This window comes from Phocoena phocoena, chromosome 19 (genome assembly GCF_963924675.1).
Source record: "Phocoena phocoena chromosome 19, mPhoPho1.1, whole genome shotgun sequence".
In the NCBI taxonomy this organism is placed as follows: domain Eukaryota; kingdom Metazoa; phylum Chordata; class Mammalia; order Artiodactyla; family Phocoenidae; genus Phocoena; species Phocoena phocoena.
The window spans coordinates 24,649,350-24,670,113 of NC_089237.1; the positions used below are offsets into that span (position 1 = coordinate 24,649,350).

Sequence of the window (20,764 nt, forward strand, 5' to 3'; positions counted from 1 at the left end):
CTTTGGAGAGACTCGCGGGCCCAGTCCGTCACCCTGCTGTCTACCTGCAGGCTCTGGTCATCACCAATTCAGTCAAACGTGAGTCCACTGTGGGAGAAATTATTAACCTCATGTCGGTGGACGCCCAGCACTTCATGGATGTTGTCCCCTTCGTCAACCTGCTGTGGTCAGCACCACTGCAGATGATCCTGGCAGTGTACTTCCTCTGGCAGGTGACTCTTCTTCTTTTTTTTTTTTTAAATGTTTATTTATTTATTTAGTATTTATTTTTGGCTGTGTTGGGTCTTTGTCGCTGCGCGCGGGCTTTTCTCTAGTTGCGGCAAGCGGGAGCTACTCTTCCTTGCGGTGCGCGGGCTTCTCATTGCGGTGGCTTCTCTTGTTGCGGAGCACGGGCTTCAGTAGTTGTGGCTCACGGACTCAGTAGTTGTGGCTTTCAGGCTCTAGGGTGCAGGCTTAGTAGTTGTGGCTCATGAGCTTAGTTGCTCTGCGGCATGTGGGAATCTTCCTGGACCAGGGCTCGAACCCGTGTCCCCTGCATTGGCAGGCGGATTCTTAACCACTGTGCCACCAGGGAAGTCCTGGCAGGTGACTCCTGAACCCTGATCTCTGCCCCCTTCCTCTGACCTTCTCCTTCCTTCAGATGGGACAAGAGAGGGTTATTCTGGGTCAGCAGAGGGGTGGGGGACAGGACTGTGAGGTTGCCGGTGTCTGCAGTCACGTCTTTCTGGCCTGTGTGATAATCCTTCTCACAGAACCCAGGGGAGGGAAGAGGGACTTGGAGGCAAGGTGGGTGTGACTCTGACTGTCATTGCCTGTCTGTATTTGCCTTCCTGTGTGTCTGGACACCCTTCTATGTCTGCCTGTTTGTCCCTATCTCTTGTCATTATCTGATGGCTGGCTGTTTTTGCAAATGTTTTCGTCATTTTGGCTTTATCTGTGTGTCTGCTTTTTGCTGTCTGTCTGTTTGGCTGACCACGATCTTTTGCTTCTTGCCCTTCCCTGCATTTCAGGTCAATAGGCCTCTGCCTGTTGGGTTCTGTCTATATACTCTGTCTGTCTGTCTAGTCTATCTATTGTGCCTCTTCAGAACCTGGGTCCCTCTGTCCTGGCTGGAGTCGCTCTCATGGTCTTGCTGATTCCGCTCAATGGAGCCGTGGCTGTGAAAATGCGTGCGTTCCAGGTGGGTGCTAGCAACTGCGCTGCTCCTGCCTGGAGCCTTGGCCAGGTACCTGGTGGAGAGCAGTCACTACTAACCTGGGCTTTACCAACTACCTTGCTCACCGAGTATGGACGGCTCCAAGCCACTGTCACAAACCTTAGCTTATTCTAGCCCCCAACCCTGAGAGGGTTTTAGAAACATTCTACTTTTGCAGCTGAGGAACCAAGGCTCATTATTTTTTTTTTTTTTTTTTTTTTTTTTTTTTTTTTTTGCGGTACGCGGGCCTCTCACTGTTGTGCCCTCTCCCGTTGCGGAGAACAGGCTCCGGATGCGCAGGGTCAGCGGCCATGGCTCACGGGCCCAGGCGCTCCGCGGCATGTGGGATCTTCCCGGACCGGGGCACGAACCCGTGTCCCCTGCATCGGCAGGCAGACTCTCAACCACTGAGCCACCAGGGAAGCCCCAAGGCTCATTATTTATTTGCAAACATTTACTGATGTCTTCCCTAGCTTCCCGCTGTACATAGGATAAATGACAAATTCCCTACCACCACCCACCGGGCCCCTGCTCACCTTTCAATCCCTCACCCCCTGGGATATGGCCAAGTTTCATCCAGTATGGCCTTTCTTTTCTCCAAATCAACAAGCTCTGAATACCTCTGGGCTACCATACATACTGTTCCCTGGAATGTGCTTCACCCTTCCTTCCTTGCCCAGTTCCCTCCCTTCCTTCACCTCCCAGCATAAACTCTGATTTCCCAGTCCCTACCCCATTATTCTCTCCCAGAATCCTGTAACTCCCATCGGAGTATGCGTAATAATTTATTAAGCATTTATTCAGGTGGTTGTTTGCTTCCTGTCTACGTCGCCCATCAGACTGTCAGCTTCATGATGGCCAGGGCTTTGAGGTGTTCTTCATTGTCTGCCCTACGTCTAGCACATGGCCTGGCACATAATAGGCACTCAATAAACTGGGGTGAATGAATAGATTGATTTGGCACGCTGCACCCTGGGTTATAGGGACTGGGGAACAAAGAGGAATAAGGGATCTATTCCCTTAGAAACCCAGAGAAGGGAAAGAGGGTGCTGCCTGCGAGGGTCAGTGGTGGGGCACTGAGGCTGGAGCTGGATTTTGTCCAGGGCGGGCTGGGTATTCCAGGCTGGGCTGCAGCACGGGCAGGCAGGGAGGAACGGTGAGCAGTCCGGCTGCCCTGTGTGTGTGAGTGCAGGGAAGGTGTGAGCCCCTGTGGGTAGAGGTCTGGGGAGGGGCTCGGGGTGTGCACTTTCCACACTCTCCATAGGTAGAGCAAATGAAACTCAAGGACTCACGCGTCAAGCTGATGAGCGAGATCCTGGGTGGCATCAAGGTGCTGAAGCTGTATGCCTGGGAGCCCAGCTTCTTGAAGCAGGTGGAGGACATCCGGCAGGAGGAGCTCCGGCTGATGCGCCAGGCTGCCTACCTCCATGCCACGTCCACTTTCATCTGGATCTGCACCCCCTTCCTGGTGAGGCACCCCTGCCTGGGCTGGCGTCCCGCCTCCTGCCTGGCCAGCCCGGGCCCCTGGACCCTGCAGACGCCACCCTGACACCCATTCCCTACGCCTGCCCAGGTGACCCTGACCACCCTCGGGATGTACGTGTCCGTGGACAAGAACAATGTGCTGGATGCTGAGAAGGCCTTTGTGTCCGTGTCCCTGTTCAACATCTTAAAAATCCCCCTCAACATGCTGCCCCAGTTGATCAGCAACTTGGCCCAGGTAATGCTGGACAGGGCGGGGGCTCTGCTGGAGTGCGGGCAGGTTGATGGGGTCCCTTAGGGTCAGGGGATAATCAGGGAGAGTTATTGCAATCGGGGGAGGGCCATCTGGCATTATGAAGAGTTGTTCCAAGTTGAATGAGGTCATTAGAGTCAGGGGCCATTTGGAGTCAGAGGAAGTCAGGTAAGGTCCTTGGAAACCCAAGTTCTGGAGACAGCCTCCTGTTACCAACCTGGACCCTGTCTTTGGCCTTGAGAGCCAGCCAAGACTCAGTCATGGGAGGGGCCCTAGCACCAGCCTCTGGGCCCTCAGGGGGCCCAGCCTCACCCAGGAAGTTGGGGGCTAGCAAGGGTAAGAGGAGATGGTACAGGAAGTGCACAGCTTCCCGGGCTGACCCGCACCCTTCTGCATGCAGACCAGTGTGTCTCTGAAACGGATCCAGCATTTCCTGAGCCAAGATGAACTTGACTCCCAGTGTGTGGAAAGAAAGACCATCACCCCAGGTCCAGACAGCCTCTACCTGGGTTGCCCTTGCCCCAGCCACTGCTCCAGAAAATTCTCTGTTCCAAGCTTTTAACTTTTCTCCTGTGACCCCCTTTTCTTCATCCTCTTTTCCTATCTGCTCTCACTCTGTGCCCGCCTTCTTCCTCTTCTTGCTCTTTTCTCTCCTCTCGTCGTCTCTCTCCAGGCCTCCCCCACCACCTTCCTTCCCTAGGGCTCCCCCTGCTCCTCCCCAGGACTTCCTGTCTCCCCTCCCTGCCCCCCCACAAGATTCCCTGCCCTCCCCCTGGGGCTTCCCACACCTCTCCCCACCCAGGGATCCTCCTCCCCTTGCCCTGGGCCCCCTGACGCTGTACACCTCTGTCCTCCCAGGCTATACTGTCACCATACACAATGGCACCTTCACCTGGTCCCAGAACCTACCACCCACCCTGCACAGGTACCAGCTTCCCCTTCCCTTCTCAGCTGCCTAAAGTGAGCCAAAGGTCAGGTCAATAGCGGAACCCAACCCCACTCTCACGCTTCAGTCTTTGGCCTGAGAAGCAGGAAGAGCCTCAGCTTGCCAGGGTGGTGTCTGAAAGGGAGGAGGGCTTGGGTCTCCAGGTGGAAGGTGGGGGACCAAAACCCTGATTCCAGGGCTTCCCTGGTGGCGCAGTGGTTGAGAGTCCGCCTGCCGATGCAGGGGATGCGGGTTTGTGCCCCGGCCCGGGAAGATCCCACATGCCGCGGAGCGGCTGGGCCCGTGAGCCATGGCCGCTGAGGCTGAGCCTGCGCGTCCAGAGCCTGTGCTCCGCGACGGGAGAGGCCACAACAGTGAGAGGCCCGTGTACCGCAAAAAAAAAAAAAACAACCCTGATTCCTCCTCTGACTGGGCTACTTGTCTTCTTGCCCCCAGCCTAGATATCCAGGTGCCAAAAGGGGCACTAGTGGCTGTGGTGGGGCCTGTGGGTTGTGGGAAGTCCTCCCTGTTGTCTGCCCTGCTGGGAGAGATGGAGAAGCTGGAAGGCAAGGTGTATATGAAGGTGAGAGGGGCAGGGACTCCTGGGAAGGGAAGCTTGGCCAGGCCTTGGGCAAACCCCGAGGTAAACTTCTCCTTGGCCAGGGCTCCGTGGCCTACGTGCCCCAGCAGGCATGGGTACAGAACTGCACTCTTCAGGAAAATGTGCTGTTTGGCCAAGCCCTGGACCCCAAGCGGTACCAACAGGCTCTGGAGGCCTGTGCCCTGCTGGCTGACCTGGAGGTGCTGCCTGGTGGGAGCAAGACAGAGATCGGAGAGAAGGTAGGCTCCTCTTTCATCCTCTGGGGAGTTAGCACATATAGCTGCCCACCTCAATCCAGCCCAGGTCCAGATATGCATTCATTCATTCACACATTCATGTAGTATCATGCCTAGCTGTGTGCTAGGCACTGGTGAAACAGAGCTATTACTGGGGGAAACTGACTTGTAAACAGGTAGGTGCTGTAGAATGTCCTGGGGGCCAGGCTGAAGGCCTGTGCAGGGTACTGGAAGGCAGTAACGGGGTGGTCTGCATAAGGAAAAGCATCACTTTTGAGCTGAATCTTAAGAGCTAAGGAAGAAGCTCTCATCAGTCATCAGATTTTATTACCTACCTACTATATGCCAGGCAATATTATACAGTAGTAAATACACCAGACTAAAATCTCTGCCTTCATATAGCTTACATTCTACTGGGGGAAAGAGATGATAGCAAGATAAATCAGTAAAATATATAATATTAGATAAACGCTAAGGGGAAAGAATGAAACAGGGAAGGGATATAGGAGTATGTGCAGGGTTGTATTGTTAATGTGCTTTGGGAAAACCTCACTGAGAACCGGAGACTTGAACAAAGTGAGGGGGTGGTCCGTATCTTCGAACGTGAAGCCCTGTCTGGGACATTTGAGGCAGCGAGAGCAGTAAGTGCAAAGGCCCTGAGGCAGGAGTGTGATTGGGCCATTTAAGGACCAGCAAGAAGAACAATGTGGATGGAGTGGAATGAGCAGGGATGAGGAGGAGATGAGGTCAGTGAGGTGTCCAGGCAGCCAGGTCACATTGGGCCTTGGAGACCACTGTAAGAACTGTGGCTTTTACCAAGTGATGGAAAGCCTTTGAAAGCCAAGGGATGGCGGGTGGACTGGCATTTCTGTGCAATTTGATGTGACTGGAGGTTAGAAGGGGTGTGGCAGAAACAGGGTAACGTAGAGCCTTGAAGACTTTGATCAAGGTTTTGGCCTTTACCCTAAAAATCATGGGACATCAGTGGAAGTTTTTATTTTTTAATTAATTTATTAATTTTTAACAGTCGCAAAATATACATAGCATAAATCTTTACCTTAGAAATCCTTTTAAGTATATAGGTCAGTAGTGTTAAATACACTCACATTGTTGTACAGGCAATCTCCAGAACTCTCTTTATCTTGCAAAACTAAAACTCTGTACCCGTTAAACAGCAACTTTTACTTATCCATTCATCCATCAATGGATACTTGGGTTGCTTACGCCTTTCAGCTATCGTGACTAAAGCTGCTATGGACACGGGTATGCAAAGATCTTTTCAAGACCCTACTTTCAATTCTTTTTAGTACATACCCAGAAGTGGAATTGCTAAATCATAATTCTATTTTTTTTATTATTTTTGGAGGAACTGCCATACTATTTTCCATAGTGGCTGCACCATTTAACATTCCCACCCACAGTACACAAGGTCTCCAACTTCTACACATTCTGGACAACACTTGTTGTTTTCTGGGGTGGTTGTTTGGTTTTTTGTTTTTGTTTTTTGGTAGTAGTCATCCTAATGGATGTGAGGTGGTATCTCATTGAGGTTTTGATTTGCATTTCCCAGTGATTACTAATGTTGAGCATCTTTTCACGTGTCTATTGGTAGTTTGTATATCTTCTCTGGAGAAGTGTCTATTCAAGTCCTTTGCCCAGATTTTATTCAAGTTGTTTGGTTTTTTGTTGTTGAGTTGTAGGCATTCTTTATACATACTAGATATTAACCCCCTATCAGATATATGAGTTGCAAATATTTTCTCCTCTTCTGAAGGTTGTCTTTTCACTCTGCTGATTGTGTCCTTTGATGCACAGAAGTTTTTGATTTTAATGTGATCCAATTTTTCTATTTTTACTTTTGTTGCTTGTGCTTTTAGTGTCTTATCCAAAAAAATCATTGCCAAGTCCAATGTCATGAAACTTTTCCCTTGTGTTTTCCTCTGAGTTTTATAGCTTCACCTCTTTTTTTATATACTGAAGATTTCAGTGTCTCAAAGCAAAGACATCCTCTTACATAACTATAGTTGAGTTATCAAAATCAAGAAATTTATCATTAATACAGTATTATTATCTAATTGACTGTCTGACATTTGAAATGTCATCGTTTGTCCCAGTAATGTCTTTTTTAGCTATTTTCTTTCCTGGTCTAGGGTTCAATCCAGGATCATGAGTTTCATTTAGTTGTCATATCTCTTTATTCTCAATCAATCTGGATAATTCCTCAGTCTTTGTCTTTTAGAACATCAACACTTTTGAAGAGTACAGGCCAGTTACTTTGCAGAATGTTTCTCAATTTGAACACGATTAGATTCGGAATATATTTTTTGGGGGAAAAGCCAAAGAAGTAACGTTGTGTCCTTCTTGGTGCGTCATATCAGGAGACACACGATGTCGGTTCATGCGTTACTGACAATGTTAACTTTGATCTCTTGATTGAGGTGGTATCGTCTACTGATGATTTCATTTGATGACTTTCATTGATGATTTTTGCCTGAGTCAGTGTTTACTATGATGTTGGCCAAATGTTGATTTTCTAACTCCATTCCTTCTATAGTTATTAGTTGACTTATTACTTATTCATTAATTTTTTTATATCAACGTGGGCTCATGGATTCTTATTTGATTCAACGTGTTATAATCCATTACCATCATTTTTTACCTTGACGTTCAACTTGTCAGTGAAGAGCTTTAGGCAGGGACAGGAATTGCATTTTGAAAAGCTGCCCTGGCTGCAGTGTGGAGGGGCCCAAAGGCACAGGAACCAGTGAGGGGCCTCTCGTGGTGCCCTGGGGAAATGAGGGCCTGAGCCTGGCAGTTGGGATGGGAAATTTTTAAGTAGGAGTCCGAGATTATAGGAACCCAGAGTAGACCTCCTGATCTACGATACAACTCCTCCTTCCCATCTCTCCTGGACCCACACTGACCTCGCACACACAAGCCTGATTTAGTGCCCAGAACATAGTAGCACTGGAGAAAGACGGGTTGGTTGAATGCAGGCACGTCCACGCGTCTCAGTCACTACAGCTTCCATGTCCACCCCTCGCTTCTCAGCAGCTCCAGCTCCCAACCCACATTTGTTCTACCCAGGGGTCAGTTGCTCAGGGTACCCCCAAAGAGCTGGGCCTGTTCCAGAGGGAATGAGGAAAGCTGGTGGTAGGAAAGCAGGCTATACCTCTGGGGTCTGCCCTCTAGGCCCAGCCCTGCTGCTGTGTACCTCAGTTTCTGCATAATGGCTTTAAGGAGTGAACTTACCTCCCCTCTGGTACGTGAATGATCTCGGGGTTGATGAATTCTGGGGTGGATGCTGGGTTTCCATCCTTGCTTTTGCCCTTAATAGTTTGGGACCCTGGACAAAGTCATTAACAATGATACCTCCCTGGAAAGACTGACAAGAGGACCAAATGGGATAATTGTTATGAAAGTCATCTGCGAACCGTATGGTTGATGGGAGACTGAAAGTTCTGTTAAGGACCTCCTGGGGATTTCCAGCCTCCCAGAGTATGAAGGTGGAAGGCAGGGAAACCAGTATGGCAGGGAGCACGATGTCCTCACCTGCCCTGGGAGGACCCTGAGAGCCACCACCCCTTCCTCCATGGCCTTAGAGCTTCCCAGGTACAGGACCAGGCATATGAAATGTGAATTTAGAGGTCTGCCTTTTTGAATGACAATAGACAGAGCCCTTGTCCCCCTTGTGATGGCCTGACTCCCTTCTACCCAATACACACCTCTCACCTCCCTCCTCCAACCCATCCAGGGCATTAACCTGTCTGGGGGCCAGCGTCAGCGGGTCAGTCTGGCCCGAGCTGTCTACAGTGACGCTGACATTTTTTTGCTGGATGACCCATTGTCAGCCGTGGACTCCCACGTGGCCAAACATATCTTTGACCAAGTCATTGGGCCAGAAGGTGTGCTGGCAGGAAAGGTGAGTCCTCCCAGAGGCTAAGGGGGCTAAGATGAGGTCTAGGGCCACAGGAGAAGACTGGTGGGAGGCCAAGGGGTTCGGGTGAGACCTGGAGGTATGGAGGGCCTGAGGAACAGGAGCGTGGGCTGGGCAGTGGGGGAAACCTGGGGCGGGGGTGGGGGACGGTGCCCCTCAGGCGCTGAGCACGGGGTGAGTCCCTGATGTGTCTGCCCCTGCTGCCGGCACACAGGCACCTCACACTTGCTCCGTGCCAGGGCTGTGTGCTGAGGGCAGTGGGAGTGATAGCCTGCTGCCTTCTCCCCAGACACGGGTGCTAGTGACGCATGGCATCAGCTTCCTGCCCCAGACGGACTTTGTCATAGTGCTAGCCGACGGGCAGGTGTCTGAGATTGGCACTTACGCAGCCCTGCTGCAGCGCAATGGCTCCTTTGCCAACTTTCTCCGCAACTATGCACCTGATGAGGGCAAGAAGCACCAGGAGGCCGACAGCAGGACCGGTATCTGCCATTCTTGGCCCTCCGTATTCCCCTGCCCTCCCAGCATCTCCGCTGTCCTGGAGCCTCTGAGTGTCTGTGGACAGGCCCAGTGTTTCACAAGGGAGGTTCTGGGGAACTTGGACCATCTGCGTGATGTCAGACATCACCAGCAGGGAAAGTGAAGTGGATGGATTCAAGCCCTTCCTCCTCATCTGCCTTCACGTGTCCAAAGGGCCTAAGGGCCCAGGCCCAGCTTGTACGGCAAAACTGTTTCACAGATGAACTGTTTAGTAAATGTGCAAATGCTTGGAAAAGTCATTTCTTTATCAACAAATATTTATTGAGCAATTACTATGTCCAGGCACTATTCCAGGCGCTGAGACAGGAATGAACAAACAGAAAAATCCCTGTCCTCGTGGAGCATATTGAGACCCCTTTGTTGTCCAGTCCTGGCTCCCCAGCCCCAGGCTCCCGGCTGGCTCACAGACCTTCTCCTGGGCTTTCTCTCCTACTTCCGGATATGCAGCTAACACGTCTCGAGCACTTACTAAGGGCTATGCCCCTTGCAAGCTCTTGACACACATTCTTTCCTTTAATCCTCACAAGGACACAATGAAGTAGGTACTATTATTATCCCCATTTTCATGCCTGCCTAAACCCATGCGGTGAGGAAGTGGGATTTTAGCTCAGCCGGCCTGACTCTAGAGCCCAAGCTCCTGACCCTTATATTTGAATCCCCTTCTACGTAGTCCCGATGGGACGCTTTTCTTCCTGTCTGACCTAAGTCTTTCTTGCCACCCTTTTTCTTTCCAACACGAAATTCGTCGTTTATTTTTATTGTTATTCTTGCTCACCTCTCACCTCGCCTCTGGCTTGTCCATTCAGGCCTCTTCATTGGAGTGGGGCAGGGCATACCAGGGGCCTGCGGGGTGAGCTAGCCAAGCTCTCCTTTCTGCCTCCCCGCTGCAGCCTTGGAGGACAAAGAGGATGAGGAGGTGCTGCTGACTGAGGACCCGCTCAGCAATCACACAGACCTGACGGTTCATGAGCCAGTGACATACGAGGTCCAGAAGCAGTTTATGAGGTGAGCACCTGGGAGCTCTCAGCCCCCGGGAGACGGTACCAGGGCTCCCAAGCCCTGACGGGGGGCACAGGTGGGCGTTCTCCCTGACACACCCGAGGCCTCCGGCTGCAGCCTGAACCTCCTTCTGGGGCTCTGTCTGTGGCTGTGCTGGAGGCCTCCTCCCTGGGCCTGACCAGTTGCCTCTGCAGACAGCTGAGTGCCATGTCCCTGGAAAGAGAGGGCCAGGGTCGGCCTGTGCCCAGGAGGCGCCTAGGTGCGGCAGAAAAGGTAGTGCAGGCAACAGAGGCCAAGGCGAGCCGTGTGCTGCTGACCCAGGAGGAGAAGGTGGAGATGGGCACTGTGAGTAGCTTGGGCGGAGAGGGATGGAGAGGGTGGGCAGGCCCCTAGCAGTCCCGGGGCTCACCGGAGTCCTCTGTGCAACCGCTGTGGCCATGCAGGTGAAGCTGAGTGTGTTCTGGGATTACGCCAGGGCCGTGGGGCTCTGTGCCATGCTGACCATCTGTCTGCTGCATGGGGGTCAAAGTGCGGCTGCCATTGGGGCCAACGTCTGGCTCAGTGCCTGGACCGGTGAGGCTGTGGTGAACGGCCAGCAGAACAACACCTCCCAGAGGCTGGGTGTCTACGCCGCCTTGGGAATTCTGCAAGGTGAGCCTGCAGAGGTACCTAGAAGGGGCTACGGTGGCCCCTTCCTCATCTCTGGGCTGCTGGGTCCCCCAAACCATGCCCTTGCCTCTGAATCTCTCTCCACTGTCGCAGCCCCAGGGACTCCCCAACCCACCCTAGCAGTCTACCTGCCTCTGGCCCTGTCTAGCTCATCCTAGCCATGCTGGGCCTCTTAGCCCGCCTAGTTCACCGAGGCTATCCCCCATCTCGGAACCTGCCCCTGCGTGCCTGCCACCTGGCCCAGGTGAACGAGCGCCCCTCTCCTCCTCCACCAGGGCTCCTGGTGATGCTGTCAGCCATCATGATGGCGGTGGGAGGCGTCCAGGCCGCGCGCTTGCTTCACCAGGCACTGCTGTACAACAAGATGCGCTCGCCACAGTCCTTCTTCGATACGACGCCCTCAGGCCGCATCCTCAACCGCTTCTCCAAGGACGTCTACATCATCGATGACGTTCTGGCTCCCACCATCCTGATGCTGCTGAATTCCTTCTACAACTCCATCTCCACCCTCGTGGTCATCGTGGCCAGCACGCCACTCTTTGCTGTGGTCATCCTGCCTTTGGCTGTCCTCTACCTCTTTGTGCAGGTGTGCCCTGAGTGGGTGGGCGTGGCTTTTTGGGGGCATGGCCGTTGTGTGGCGGGGGGCCACCAGTGGTGGGATGTAGGGAGGTCAGGCCCCGCAGCTTCACAGCTGGATTTGGTTCAGCAAATACCTCTTTGAAACTCATTTTCCTCACGTGTAAAATAGAATCATAGAGCCTACCTCACAGAGCTGTTGATAGGATAAAATGAAATCCTTGTAAATTGTGACTGGCCCTAGAACTCCTTCCTGCTGGCTAAATATTGTCAACAGTTTGAGACACATTATCCTTTCCTTCTTGTTAGATATATCTAAACTTACGTACATGTTTTTAACATGGATGAGTTGATGACATTCAGATACAGCTACCTATAAAAGGCATTTGTGTTTCTGAGCCCCTATCCTGCCATTAATTAATCAGTCGATGAAGGTAATCCACAGGTGGCCAGAAGCTCAGGCCTGTGTGTGAAGACTGTGCTCTGTGCTGGGACGGGGGACTCTCAGATGCAAATCCTACATGGCCCTGGCCATCTTGGGGCCCACAGGGTAGAAGATGGAAGGTGGAGGCAGAACTGTGTTTTTGTGGGGCTGAAGTTTAAACAACTGGGGGGTGGGGCGGGGAGAGGCTCTTTAAGAAAAAGAATACAAAATTATCTTATTTTTGCAAATTTTGCAAAATTCTGATTGTGTGAACACACTGCTAGGGCCCCTCATCGTCACTGACAGGAGGCAAAGCAGAGTCAGTGCAATAATCTAGGCCCCTGCAGAGGTGAGGGGTTCAGGAGCTGAGAGGCAATCGGGCAAGGCTTCGTGGACAAAGTGGCCTGGAAGAGTGAGCAGAGCTGACCAGAGGGGAAGGGTGGGATGGGTTCGTGGAGCCGTATCAGGCCCCCAAGTCTTGGGTTCTTCCGGGCGGAGCGGGAGGAAGGGAACAAGGTCTTATGGGGCAGTGGAACTGACGGGGAGGCGGCTCACATGGGTCCAGAGGATGTGCTGGACTGAGTTGGGGCCCCACGGTCCTGACTCCAAGCTCTTTCTCCATCCTCTGTCAGCGCCTCTATGTGGCTACGTCACGGCAACTGAAGCGGCTGGAATCTGTCAGCCGCTCACCCATCTACTCCCACTTTTTGGAGACGGTGACCGGCTCCAGCGTCATCCGGGCCTATGGCCGCAGCCAGGACTTCGAGGCCATCAGTGATGCTAAGGTGGACACCAACCAGAGGAGCTGCTACCCTTACATCGCCTCCAACAGGTCAGAAGCAGCTCCCTCAGCCCCTGCTCCTCCCAGGAGTTTCCACCAGTGTCTCTGCGGCAGAGACCCTGGTGTTCTGGGTCCAAGCCCCTAAACAGCCCCCTTCTTGCATCCGCCCCATTTCCTCCTTGCCTAATCCCCACAGGTGGCTGGGGGTCCGAGTGGAGTTCGTGGGCAACTGTGTCGTGTTCTTCACTGCACTCTTTGCTGTGATTGGGAGAAGCAGCCAGAGTCCAGGGCTGGTGGGCCTGTCTGTGTCCTATGCCCTACAGGTACGCAGAGGTCTGGGTCCTGGGTCAGGGCCACCACTGGGGCAGAGGCCACACAGGTTTCACAAGCATCTCCTGAGCACCTCGCTCTGCCCCAAATGGGGACCAGCCACAGGTTCCGCTCCACGGGACTGTGAGCTCCCAGTCAAGTGTGGAGAGTCACTCCCACCAGCAGGGGATGGTACTGTGGGGTGCACAGACCTTAGTGGAGGAAAGGCACAAAACGTAGGAGCCCAGAGGAGGTCTCTACCTTGGAGTGTTGGAGAAATTATCTTGGAGCTTGGCCCTGAGAGACAAATAGAATTTGCCCTGCCTGCATAAGATCTAGAGGTCGACCCTGACCGGGGTCCGGGGGCAGGGACGTGGAGAGCTGGAATACACCTCATTTCACAAGCCTGCAGAGAAAGTACACGGAGCAGGTAACTGGAGCCTGGGAAGGTCACCCTGATATCAGCCTGTATTGTCAAAGCATTAAATAACTGCAGATGGAATTTTTGTGAAGCAGATCACATTTGCAATGCCCCAGGTGACTCAAGTCTTGAATGTTTGGTAAACAAAGGACAGTCCAGACAGGTCAGTCTTCTCAGACTTTAATGAGCATATGAATCACCTGGAGATTTAAACTGTAGATTCTGATACCAGAGACCCGGGGCTCTGGCTTCAGCGTTGTCTATCGAGGCTCCTTGATCCACGAAGTGTGGTCCAAGGACCAGTTGCATCAACATCATCTGGGAGCTTCTTGGCCACGTAGAATCTCGCGTCCCACCACAAACCTACTGAATTAGAAGCTACATTTTCACAAGATTCCCTGGGAGATCTTTCTTGTGCATATTAAAGTTTAAGAAACACTGGGCTGGGTGGCCTTTTGTTAAGTCTGCATTGTCACTGCCTGAGGTACAGTTGTGATTTGAGCCCCAGGTGGCACTGCTATGGGTTTGCCCGGGCCCACCTGGGTCATAGCTGGGATAGGATAGCAGCATAGTCAAGGAGTCTGAACTCCTCCCAGAGGCATTTCAGGGGGAGGAGAGATCGCCCCGCTTATGACCCAGCCCCTTTGGCTAGGTGACGTTGGCTCTGAACTGGATGATACGAACGCTATCAGACTTGGAGTCTAATATTGTGGCCGTGGAGAGAGTCAAAGAGTACTCCAAGACGGAGACTGAGGTGGGTACGGGATGAGCCTGGGGCAGGGAGGGGTGCTTGGAGACCCACCATCTCTACACCCCCAGGCCAGCTGTTCAGGTGGCTCCTCATTCATTCATTCAACCCTTCTTGAGTGTCAACCAGAGGTCTATGTGAGGAGGTGTAGGGCAAGATAAGGTCTGCCCTCAAGCAGTTCCTGATGTAGTGGGAGAGGACAGCTCCCGTTGTTCCAAGCCCTCCTTGGTCACAGTACCTGGTCCTCCCTGGCACCCCCCGGTCCCGTGTCCTGCCTCTGTCCCTCTGTCCACAAGTTCATCCAGCCTGGATCCTATGCTCCACCAGTGCCAGTGCTCTCAACTCCCTTGCCCTTCTCTCTCTCAGTCATCCTCACCCCAGTTGAGCCCACCTGTCTACCTTCTGAAACACGCCGGTGCTCAGCTGCTAAAACGTTGCTGGAGAAAATCATTGATTTTACTTCAAGTTTATCACCACACACCACGGCTGGGTGTTCCTGTTTTGCTTCTCCAAGAAGCGTGTGTTCCCACTTTCAGAAAGTTCTGTTTTGACCGTTCTCTTTCCTTAAACCCCTACATGCCCTCCTCCCTGTGCTCAGTCATCGACCGAATGACTCAGTCATCGGTCACCACAGGCTCAGTCATCAACCTTGCCTAACGCTTCAGTGAGAAAACGGCTTTACAAGACGTGAACTCCCTCAGCCTTCCTGCCTCCAGACTTTCAGATCTGCCTGTGTCCCTTCCACCTTCTTCCTTTCTCATTTCAAAGTCCACTCCCTCTACTTCTTCGCATGGCCACCCAAGGACTTCACTTCCTCAGTCACACCCTCCATCTGCTACGTCATCCATCTTGCTCCCTCTGTTGGATGATTCCCATCCACACGCGAAAATAAGCTCTTGCAGCTTCCATTCTAGACACTCAAACCAACCCTCCCTTTCCCCTGTATCCTATGTCCCATTTCTCTGTTCTCCTTTGTCGTGAAACTGGCTTTAAAATATGGTCTGCAGGTGCTCTCCCCACTGCCTCATCACCCTGTAGCCTGGTTTCTGGCCCTATCACTCCACTGAACCCACTCACCAATGATTTTCCCACTTCCCGAACTAGCGACACTTTTCTTTTCTCATCTAATGCAACCGCTCAGCAACATTCAGACAAATAGCCCCTCTCTCCTACTTGGAAAGCACTTCATGGCTTCTGTGACCTGAGCTCCTGCCCTGTCAGCCCCCATTGAGCCCCACCCCACCTGTTCCTCCCAACCTGGCCTCTCCTGCCCATGGGGCCCCCATCTACCCCTGTCTTCCCCAGGCATCCCCTATCATTCCCTCATCCCCCATTCTCTGGGATCTTCAAATTCTCCCTCTTCGTGCCTAGCATTCCCATATCCCCTCTCTACACACATGATCCTGTCTCCACATTCTCAAAAATTCTGCCCCCAACCCTACCATCCATTCTTTTGACACCTCCTCAAGAAAGCGGTCTATCTATACTGGCTGCTTTGCTTTGTGACTGCTGACAGTCTGACCACCCCCCCATTTCAAAACACCCTCCCCTCTCCCTCCTCCAAATAGCAGCAGGGAGATCCTTTAAAAACACACCAAATCATGTTATTCCTCTGTGCATGGCCCTACATCTTACTCAGGGTAAAAAAACACAGTCCTTAAAATGGCCAGCAAAGCCCTATGCGATGGGGCCATCCACTACTTGTCTCCTACCTCTCACCTTTGTCATTGTGATCCAGAACACACCTGGAAGTATTCGTACTTGCCATTCCCTCTGTCTGGCATGCCCTCCCCCCAGATATCTACTTGTCTTGTTCCTTCACTTCCTTCAGGTCTTTATTTAAATATCACCTCCTCCAGGAAGCCTTCCCTGACCACCCTGTACAGAATAGCAACACCAGGCACTTATCCACACTCATCACCATCTGACATTATGTAGACTTATTTATTTGTCAACTGTATGCCCCCCTAGACTCGGATGTAAGCCTCACGGGGACAAGGACTTTGTCTTGTTTACCATTGTTAACCCCACTACCTGTCATGGAGTAGCCACTCAATAATAAAGAATGGTGAAAGGGGGAGCGAGGGCAGGTGGGAGGGGCCGCTTATGGCCGTGGGGTACGGGGGAATGGGGAGAGCAAAGTTCTGTGGGGAATAATGTCAGAGGGATAAAGAGACATTGAACCACAAGGTTGGGTCACGTGAGAACCAGGGCCTACCCCGCCAGGGTCCCTAGTGGGTGAGGATGGCAGGGGCCTGGGGAGGGAGGCAGACCAAAGTTGGGAGATGGCTGGGCTGGGGATGAGGTGCCCCCCTGACGAGGATCCTGTCTTCCCCTGGCGGCCAGGCCCCCTGGGTGGTGGAGGGCAGCCGCCCACCAGCGGGCTGGCCACTGCAGGGTGAGGTGGAGTTCCGGAATTACTCTGTGCGCTACCGGCCGGGCCTGGAGCTGGTGCTGAAGGACCTGAGTCTACAAGTGCGAGGTGGCGAGAAGGTGCGTGTGGGGCGGGTTTTTCCCTGGGGAGCGTGGGTCTGTGGGATGGCAGGGGCCCAGCCCAAGGGTCTGCTTGGCCTCCCAGGGAAGTCCTGGCAACAGCCCCGCTAAACCCCAGCCTCCCCCTGAAGATCCCCCACTGCCTCCAGGTGGGGATCGTGGGCCGCACTGGGGCTGGCAAATCGTCCATGACCCTCTGCCTGTTCCGCATCCTGGAAGCCGCGGAGGGCGACATCCTCATCGACGGCCTCAATGTGGCTGACATCGGGCTCCATGACCTGCGTTCTCAGCTGACCATCATCCCCCAGGTAGCAGCCTGGCGTGGCCTGGCCACACTGACCCGTGACTCTGGAGGCAGGTCCCACCCCTGCTCTGTAGCTTGGAGTTCAAGACTGGGACCCCTCTCTGGGAGGCTGGAGAACAGGACAGCAGGAGCAGAACCACAGAGCGGCCCCCCGTCGTGGGTCTGGAAGGGTCAGATGTCTCCTGCCCTATAAGACCCTGTCCTCTGACCTCTTGGACCAGCAGAACAACAGGCCCCTCCACACAGCCCACCCCAGAGGCCTTCTATCCTGGCCTCCTGGTTTCACAGCTCTGAATTACATTTCACTTTTTCTGACTCCTCTGGGGTATTTTTTTCTTCTGACTGGACACTTTGGGGTCAGATTAGCGGTTCAGGTTTCTGCCTTAGTGCGGGATTTGGGGTTGGCAAAGCTGAGGTTTATCACTTCCCCACAGGCGTTTTTCTATCACCTTGGCCATTGCCTCCCTCCTGGAGGGCTGGGGTCAGAGTGGGAATGCCGCCACCTCAACCCCTTTCTTGTTCCCTCGCCTCGGGGCCCATGGCTCCCTATGGGGCCTGAGCTGCCTCCCCCTGAGGCCTTGCTTTGTCCCCAGGACCCCATCTTGTTCTCGGGGACCCTGCGCATGAACCTGGACCCCTTCGGCAATTACTCGGAGGAAGACATGTGGCGAGCCTTGGAGCTGTCCCACCTGCACACGTTTGTGAGCTCCCAGCCGGCAGGCCTGGACTTCCAGTGCTCCGAGGGCGGGGAGAATCTCAGGTAACAGCTGGGAGTGGGTGGGTCAGGAATAGCACTCGGCAGCACTACAGAGGGTCTAACATCAAACGACACCAAATCCAGGCCAGCCGCCTCCTGCCCTCACACTCGCATCTCAGCCAGCGTGAACTCAGGGGGCACTGTCTTGCATTGAGCATATTCTGTGTGCCAGGCACTGTGCGCTACTTCACTGGCTCCTCACACAAGCTCCAGAGAAACTGAGGCAGGGCCAAAGTCACACAGCTGGGAGAAGACATGCCTGGCAGATTCCAAAGCCCTAATCGGTCCTCTCTTGTGAGATTGTCAGTGTTGTGCTTGGCCTGAGGAGGGGTTGTGGACTGAAGCTGTGGAGCAGATAAGAGGAAGCCTACAGAGCTTTAGAGAAATCTTATGTATTTTCCAAGGTGGATGTAATTCTGTCTGTGGTTTAGAAGTGGGCAAAGGGAGCTCTCCGGGCCTTTCTTTGCTTCCTTATAGCCCCAGACTTTATATCACCCGTCGCTGTGCCATGTATCAGGGAGGGCCAGAGTCACTTCTTACTGAGTCTAAAGGCTTGAGACACTTGTACCTATGTTAGTTGTGTGATTTGGAGCAAGTTGCTTAACCTCTTTGTGCCTTGTTTTCCTTTACTCTGAAAGGAGTGTGGGATAGTAACAGTCCCATACCTGTTAGCACCATGCCGCCCAATAAAAATATACTTTGAGCCACATAGGTGTAAATAAAAATTGTCTAATAGTCACATTAAAAAAAAAGAAACTGATGAAATAAATTTTAATTGTGTACTTTATGTAGCCTAATATATCTAAAATATCATTTCAACATGTAATTGATACAAAAGCTATTACGGACAGTTTGCATTTTTTCGAGTGTAAAATGCCGTGTGTATTTTTACACGTACAGCACATCTGAATTCAGACTTGTCGTATTTCAAGTGGTCAACAGTCACACATGTGGCCAGTGGCCATCATTTGGACAGAGCAGTCTTAGGGTTATTGTGATGAAATGGAAAGCACTTCGACTGGATATAGTCCTGAGAAATTTAGCTATTTGTATTATTCTACTCGGTCCATACCTACGGACTGGACTCTCTCCAAAAAAAAACAACAACAACAACAAAAACCTGTACGTTTGCTCAGCACTTAACAGTGTTCAAGGCACTTTGGCCTCTACTGTCTCCTTTCATCTTTACTGCAGTCCTGTGGGCCAGAGATGAGGCTCCAGAGTATAAAATTATTTGCCCAAAGCTGCTCAGCTAGCAAGGGGTGGGGCAAGGACTCAGGGAAGTGGGAGCTTTCGCCCCAAAACTTTCCTTGCTGCATCATAGCCACTGGTGGGATGCCCCCGCCTCCCCCGGCAGCCCTGTAAGAATGCATGTGCACAGGACCTGGATTTCACTTACACAGCCATGTTGGGGGTGGCTGGCAGACGAGCCTAGGCTTTCAGACCCTGTGCCCCACAGCTGTTTTTTGGTCCATTCTCCTATCCTGGCTTGCCATGAGCACCTCTCCCCAGAGCATCCCCTCCATCCCCACATCCGCCAGGATCTGAGACAGAAATCCACTCCCCTCCTCCCTCACTGAGCTTGTAGCCACTTTAAGTATAACCTGTGTCCTGTGCCAGTCCCACCATAAATCAGCCCTGAGCTCTATCTGGCGGCTCATTCTGCTGCCAAAACCTTCATTAGTTGCGGGAATAGGCCGGGGAGAGAGCCTGGCCTTCACTCGGGCTGTAGTGACTCACCCCTGCGGGAAGGGCTGAGGTATTTGTCCCTGGATGTGGGGGGTGCTGCAGCCTCTGTGGCTGGGAACACAGCCTCTCTTTGTTCATTAGCTCCAGCCTCCAAGGCAGGAGGTGGAAGGTATGCATTCCACCCCTCCTCCACCTTCCCAGGGACCAGACTCGGGGAAGCCCCCATAGCCTCCTCTGCCCTGTCCCTTCCTTGTTCCCACAACGGAACCCTGACCTATATTCCCCGTGGGGGCGGAAGATGACTAAATTGTGTGACATTAGGCTCAGCGAGATAACATGATGTGTGCAAATATCCAGGAGGAGTCATTTAAGTGTGTTATTACTAAGGTGTAAATGACTGAGAGATTGAAGCAGAGAAACACGGTAACCCTGGTTGAGGAGTGAGGATAGGGAAGAAAGCACAGGAAGAAGAGACCGGGGTGCCAGAGACAGACTGGGGATTTCACAATGTTGTTAAGTCCTGGCTCTACCCGCAAGGCCCCTCATTATCCCTGTGGTGTCCAGACCTCAACTCGGTGTTCCAGGAGTACTGGGCTAAGGCAGAAATGGGAGAGGTTAGACAGAGAGCCAGCCCTGGGCCATTGGGAGGGAGTGGAGACAGAAACAGTTTGGGGAATGAGGCCTGGGGTCAGGTTGGGGGCACCCAGCTAGAGATACCTTGCCTTCCCCATTTTCAGCGTGGGCCAGCGGCAGCTTGTGTGCCTGGCCAGAGCCCTGCTTCGCAAGAGTCGCATCCTGGTTTTAGACGAGGCCACAGCCGCCATCGACCTGGAGACTGATGACCTCATCCAGGCCACCATCCACACCCAGTGTGAGACCTGCACGGTGCTGACCATCGCACATCGGCTCAACACCATCATGGACTACACCAGGTGGGGCACCGGAACCCAAGCAGGGAGGGACCTGGTGGGGTCGCCTGGGCCGTGGGGAAGTGGTTGGCAGATTAAGGTTACGGGATATGTGGATATGGGAGCTCCGTGGGATCGTCTAAGGTTTGGGGGGGGGTGCAGAACAGTGTGGGTTATCTGGGCACCGGGGGCACAGTGATGCTTTCTGAGACACAAGGGACACTTTGGGGTTACCAACACGTGGGGAAGGGGCACACTGGGGCTCCTCAGGCACGGCCACTTCTCCCCCACCCCTTAATACTGAGGTGAGGGGAACCAGATCCTTCAGGCCAAATCCCGTCACTTCCTGAGCACTGTTTCCAGAATGCCCACATGGCCATGGCTTCATCTGAGCCTCATTCCCATCCTGTGAGGTAGGCGTACAGACCAGGAAGCCACTGAGGAAAGGTGCGCGATGCTTGGGTCCCATGCGGAGTAGATGCTCTGCTGTGGGAAAGCAGAGGGCTGAGTCCCAAGC

General features: G+C 52.9%; 1 protein-coding gene across 1 annotated transcript in view; it reads left to right on the forward strand.

The window, feature by feature from the left end:
- Window positions 1–20,764, forward strand: part of ABCC3 (ATP binding cassette subfamily C member 3) — a 30,975-nt gene that overhangs the window by 7,773 nt on the left and 2,438 nt on the right. The window contains exons 9-29 of the mRNA XM_065896902.1: window positions 51–212; window positions 1,088–1,180; window positions 2,460–2,663; window positions 2,769–2,915; window positions 3,331–3,418; window positions 3,789–3,855; window positions 4,312–4,438; window positions 4,519–4,695; window positions 8,447–8,614; window positions 8,919–9,111; window positions 10,060–10,174; window positions 10,363–10,513; window positions 10,612–10,819; window positions 11,113–11,423; window positions 12,470–12,669; window positions 12,815–12,941; window positions 14,001–14,102; window positions 16,443–16,589; window positions 16,739–16,897; window positions 17,487–17,653; window positions 20,077–20,271. Of these exons, the coding sequence (XP_065752974.1) occupies window positions 51–212; window positions 1,088–1,180; window positions 2,460–2,663; window positions 2,769–2,915; window positions 3,331–3,418; window positions 3,789–3,855; window positions 4,312–4,438; window positions 4,519–4,695; window positions 8,447–8,614; window positions 8,919–9,111; window positions 10,060–10,174; window positions 10,363–10,513; window positions 10,612–10,819; window positions 11,113–11,423; window positions 12,470–12,669; window positions 12,815–12,941; window positions 14,001–14,102; window positions 16,443–16,589; window positions 16,739–16,897; window positions 17,487–17,653; window positions 20,077–20,271 (3,308 nt within the window). The remainder of the gene's footprint in view (window positions 1–50; window positions 213–1,087; window positions 1,181–2,459; window positions 2,664–2,768; window positions 2,916–3,330; window positions 3,419–3,788; window positions 3,856–4,311; window positions 4,439–4,518; window positions 4,696–8,446; window positions 8,615–8,918; window positions 9,112–10,059; window positions 10,175–10,362; window positions 10,514–10,611; window positions 10,820–11,112; window positions 11,424–12,469; window positions 12,670–12,814; window positions 12,942–14,000; window positions 14,103–16,442; window positions 16,590–16,738; window positions 16,898–17,486; window positions 17,654–20,076; window positions 20,272–20,764) is intronic.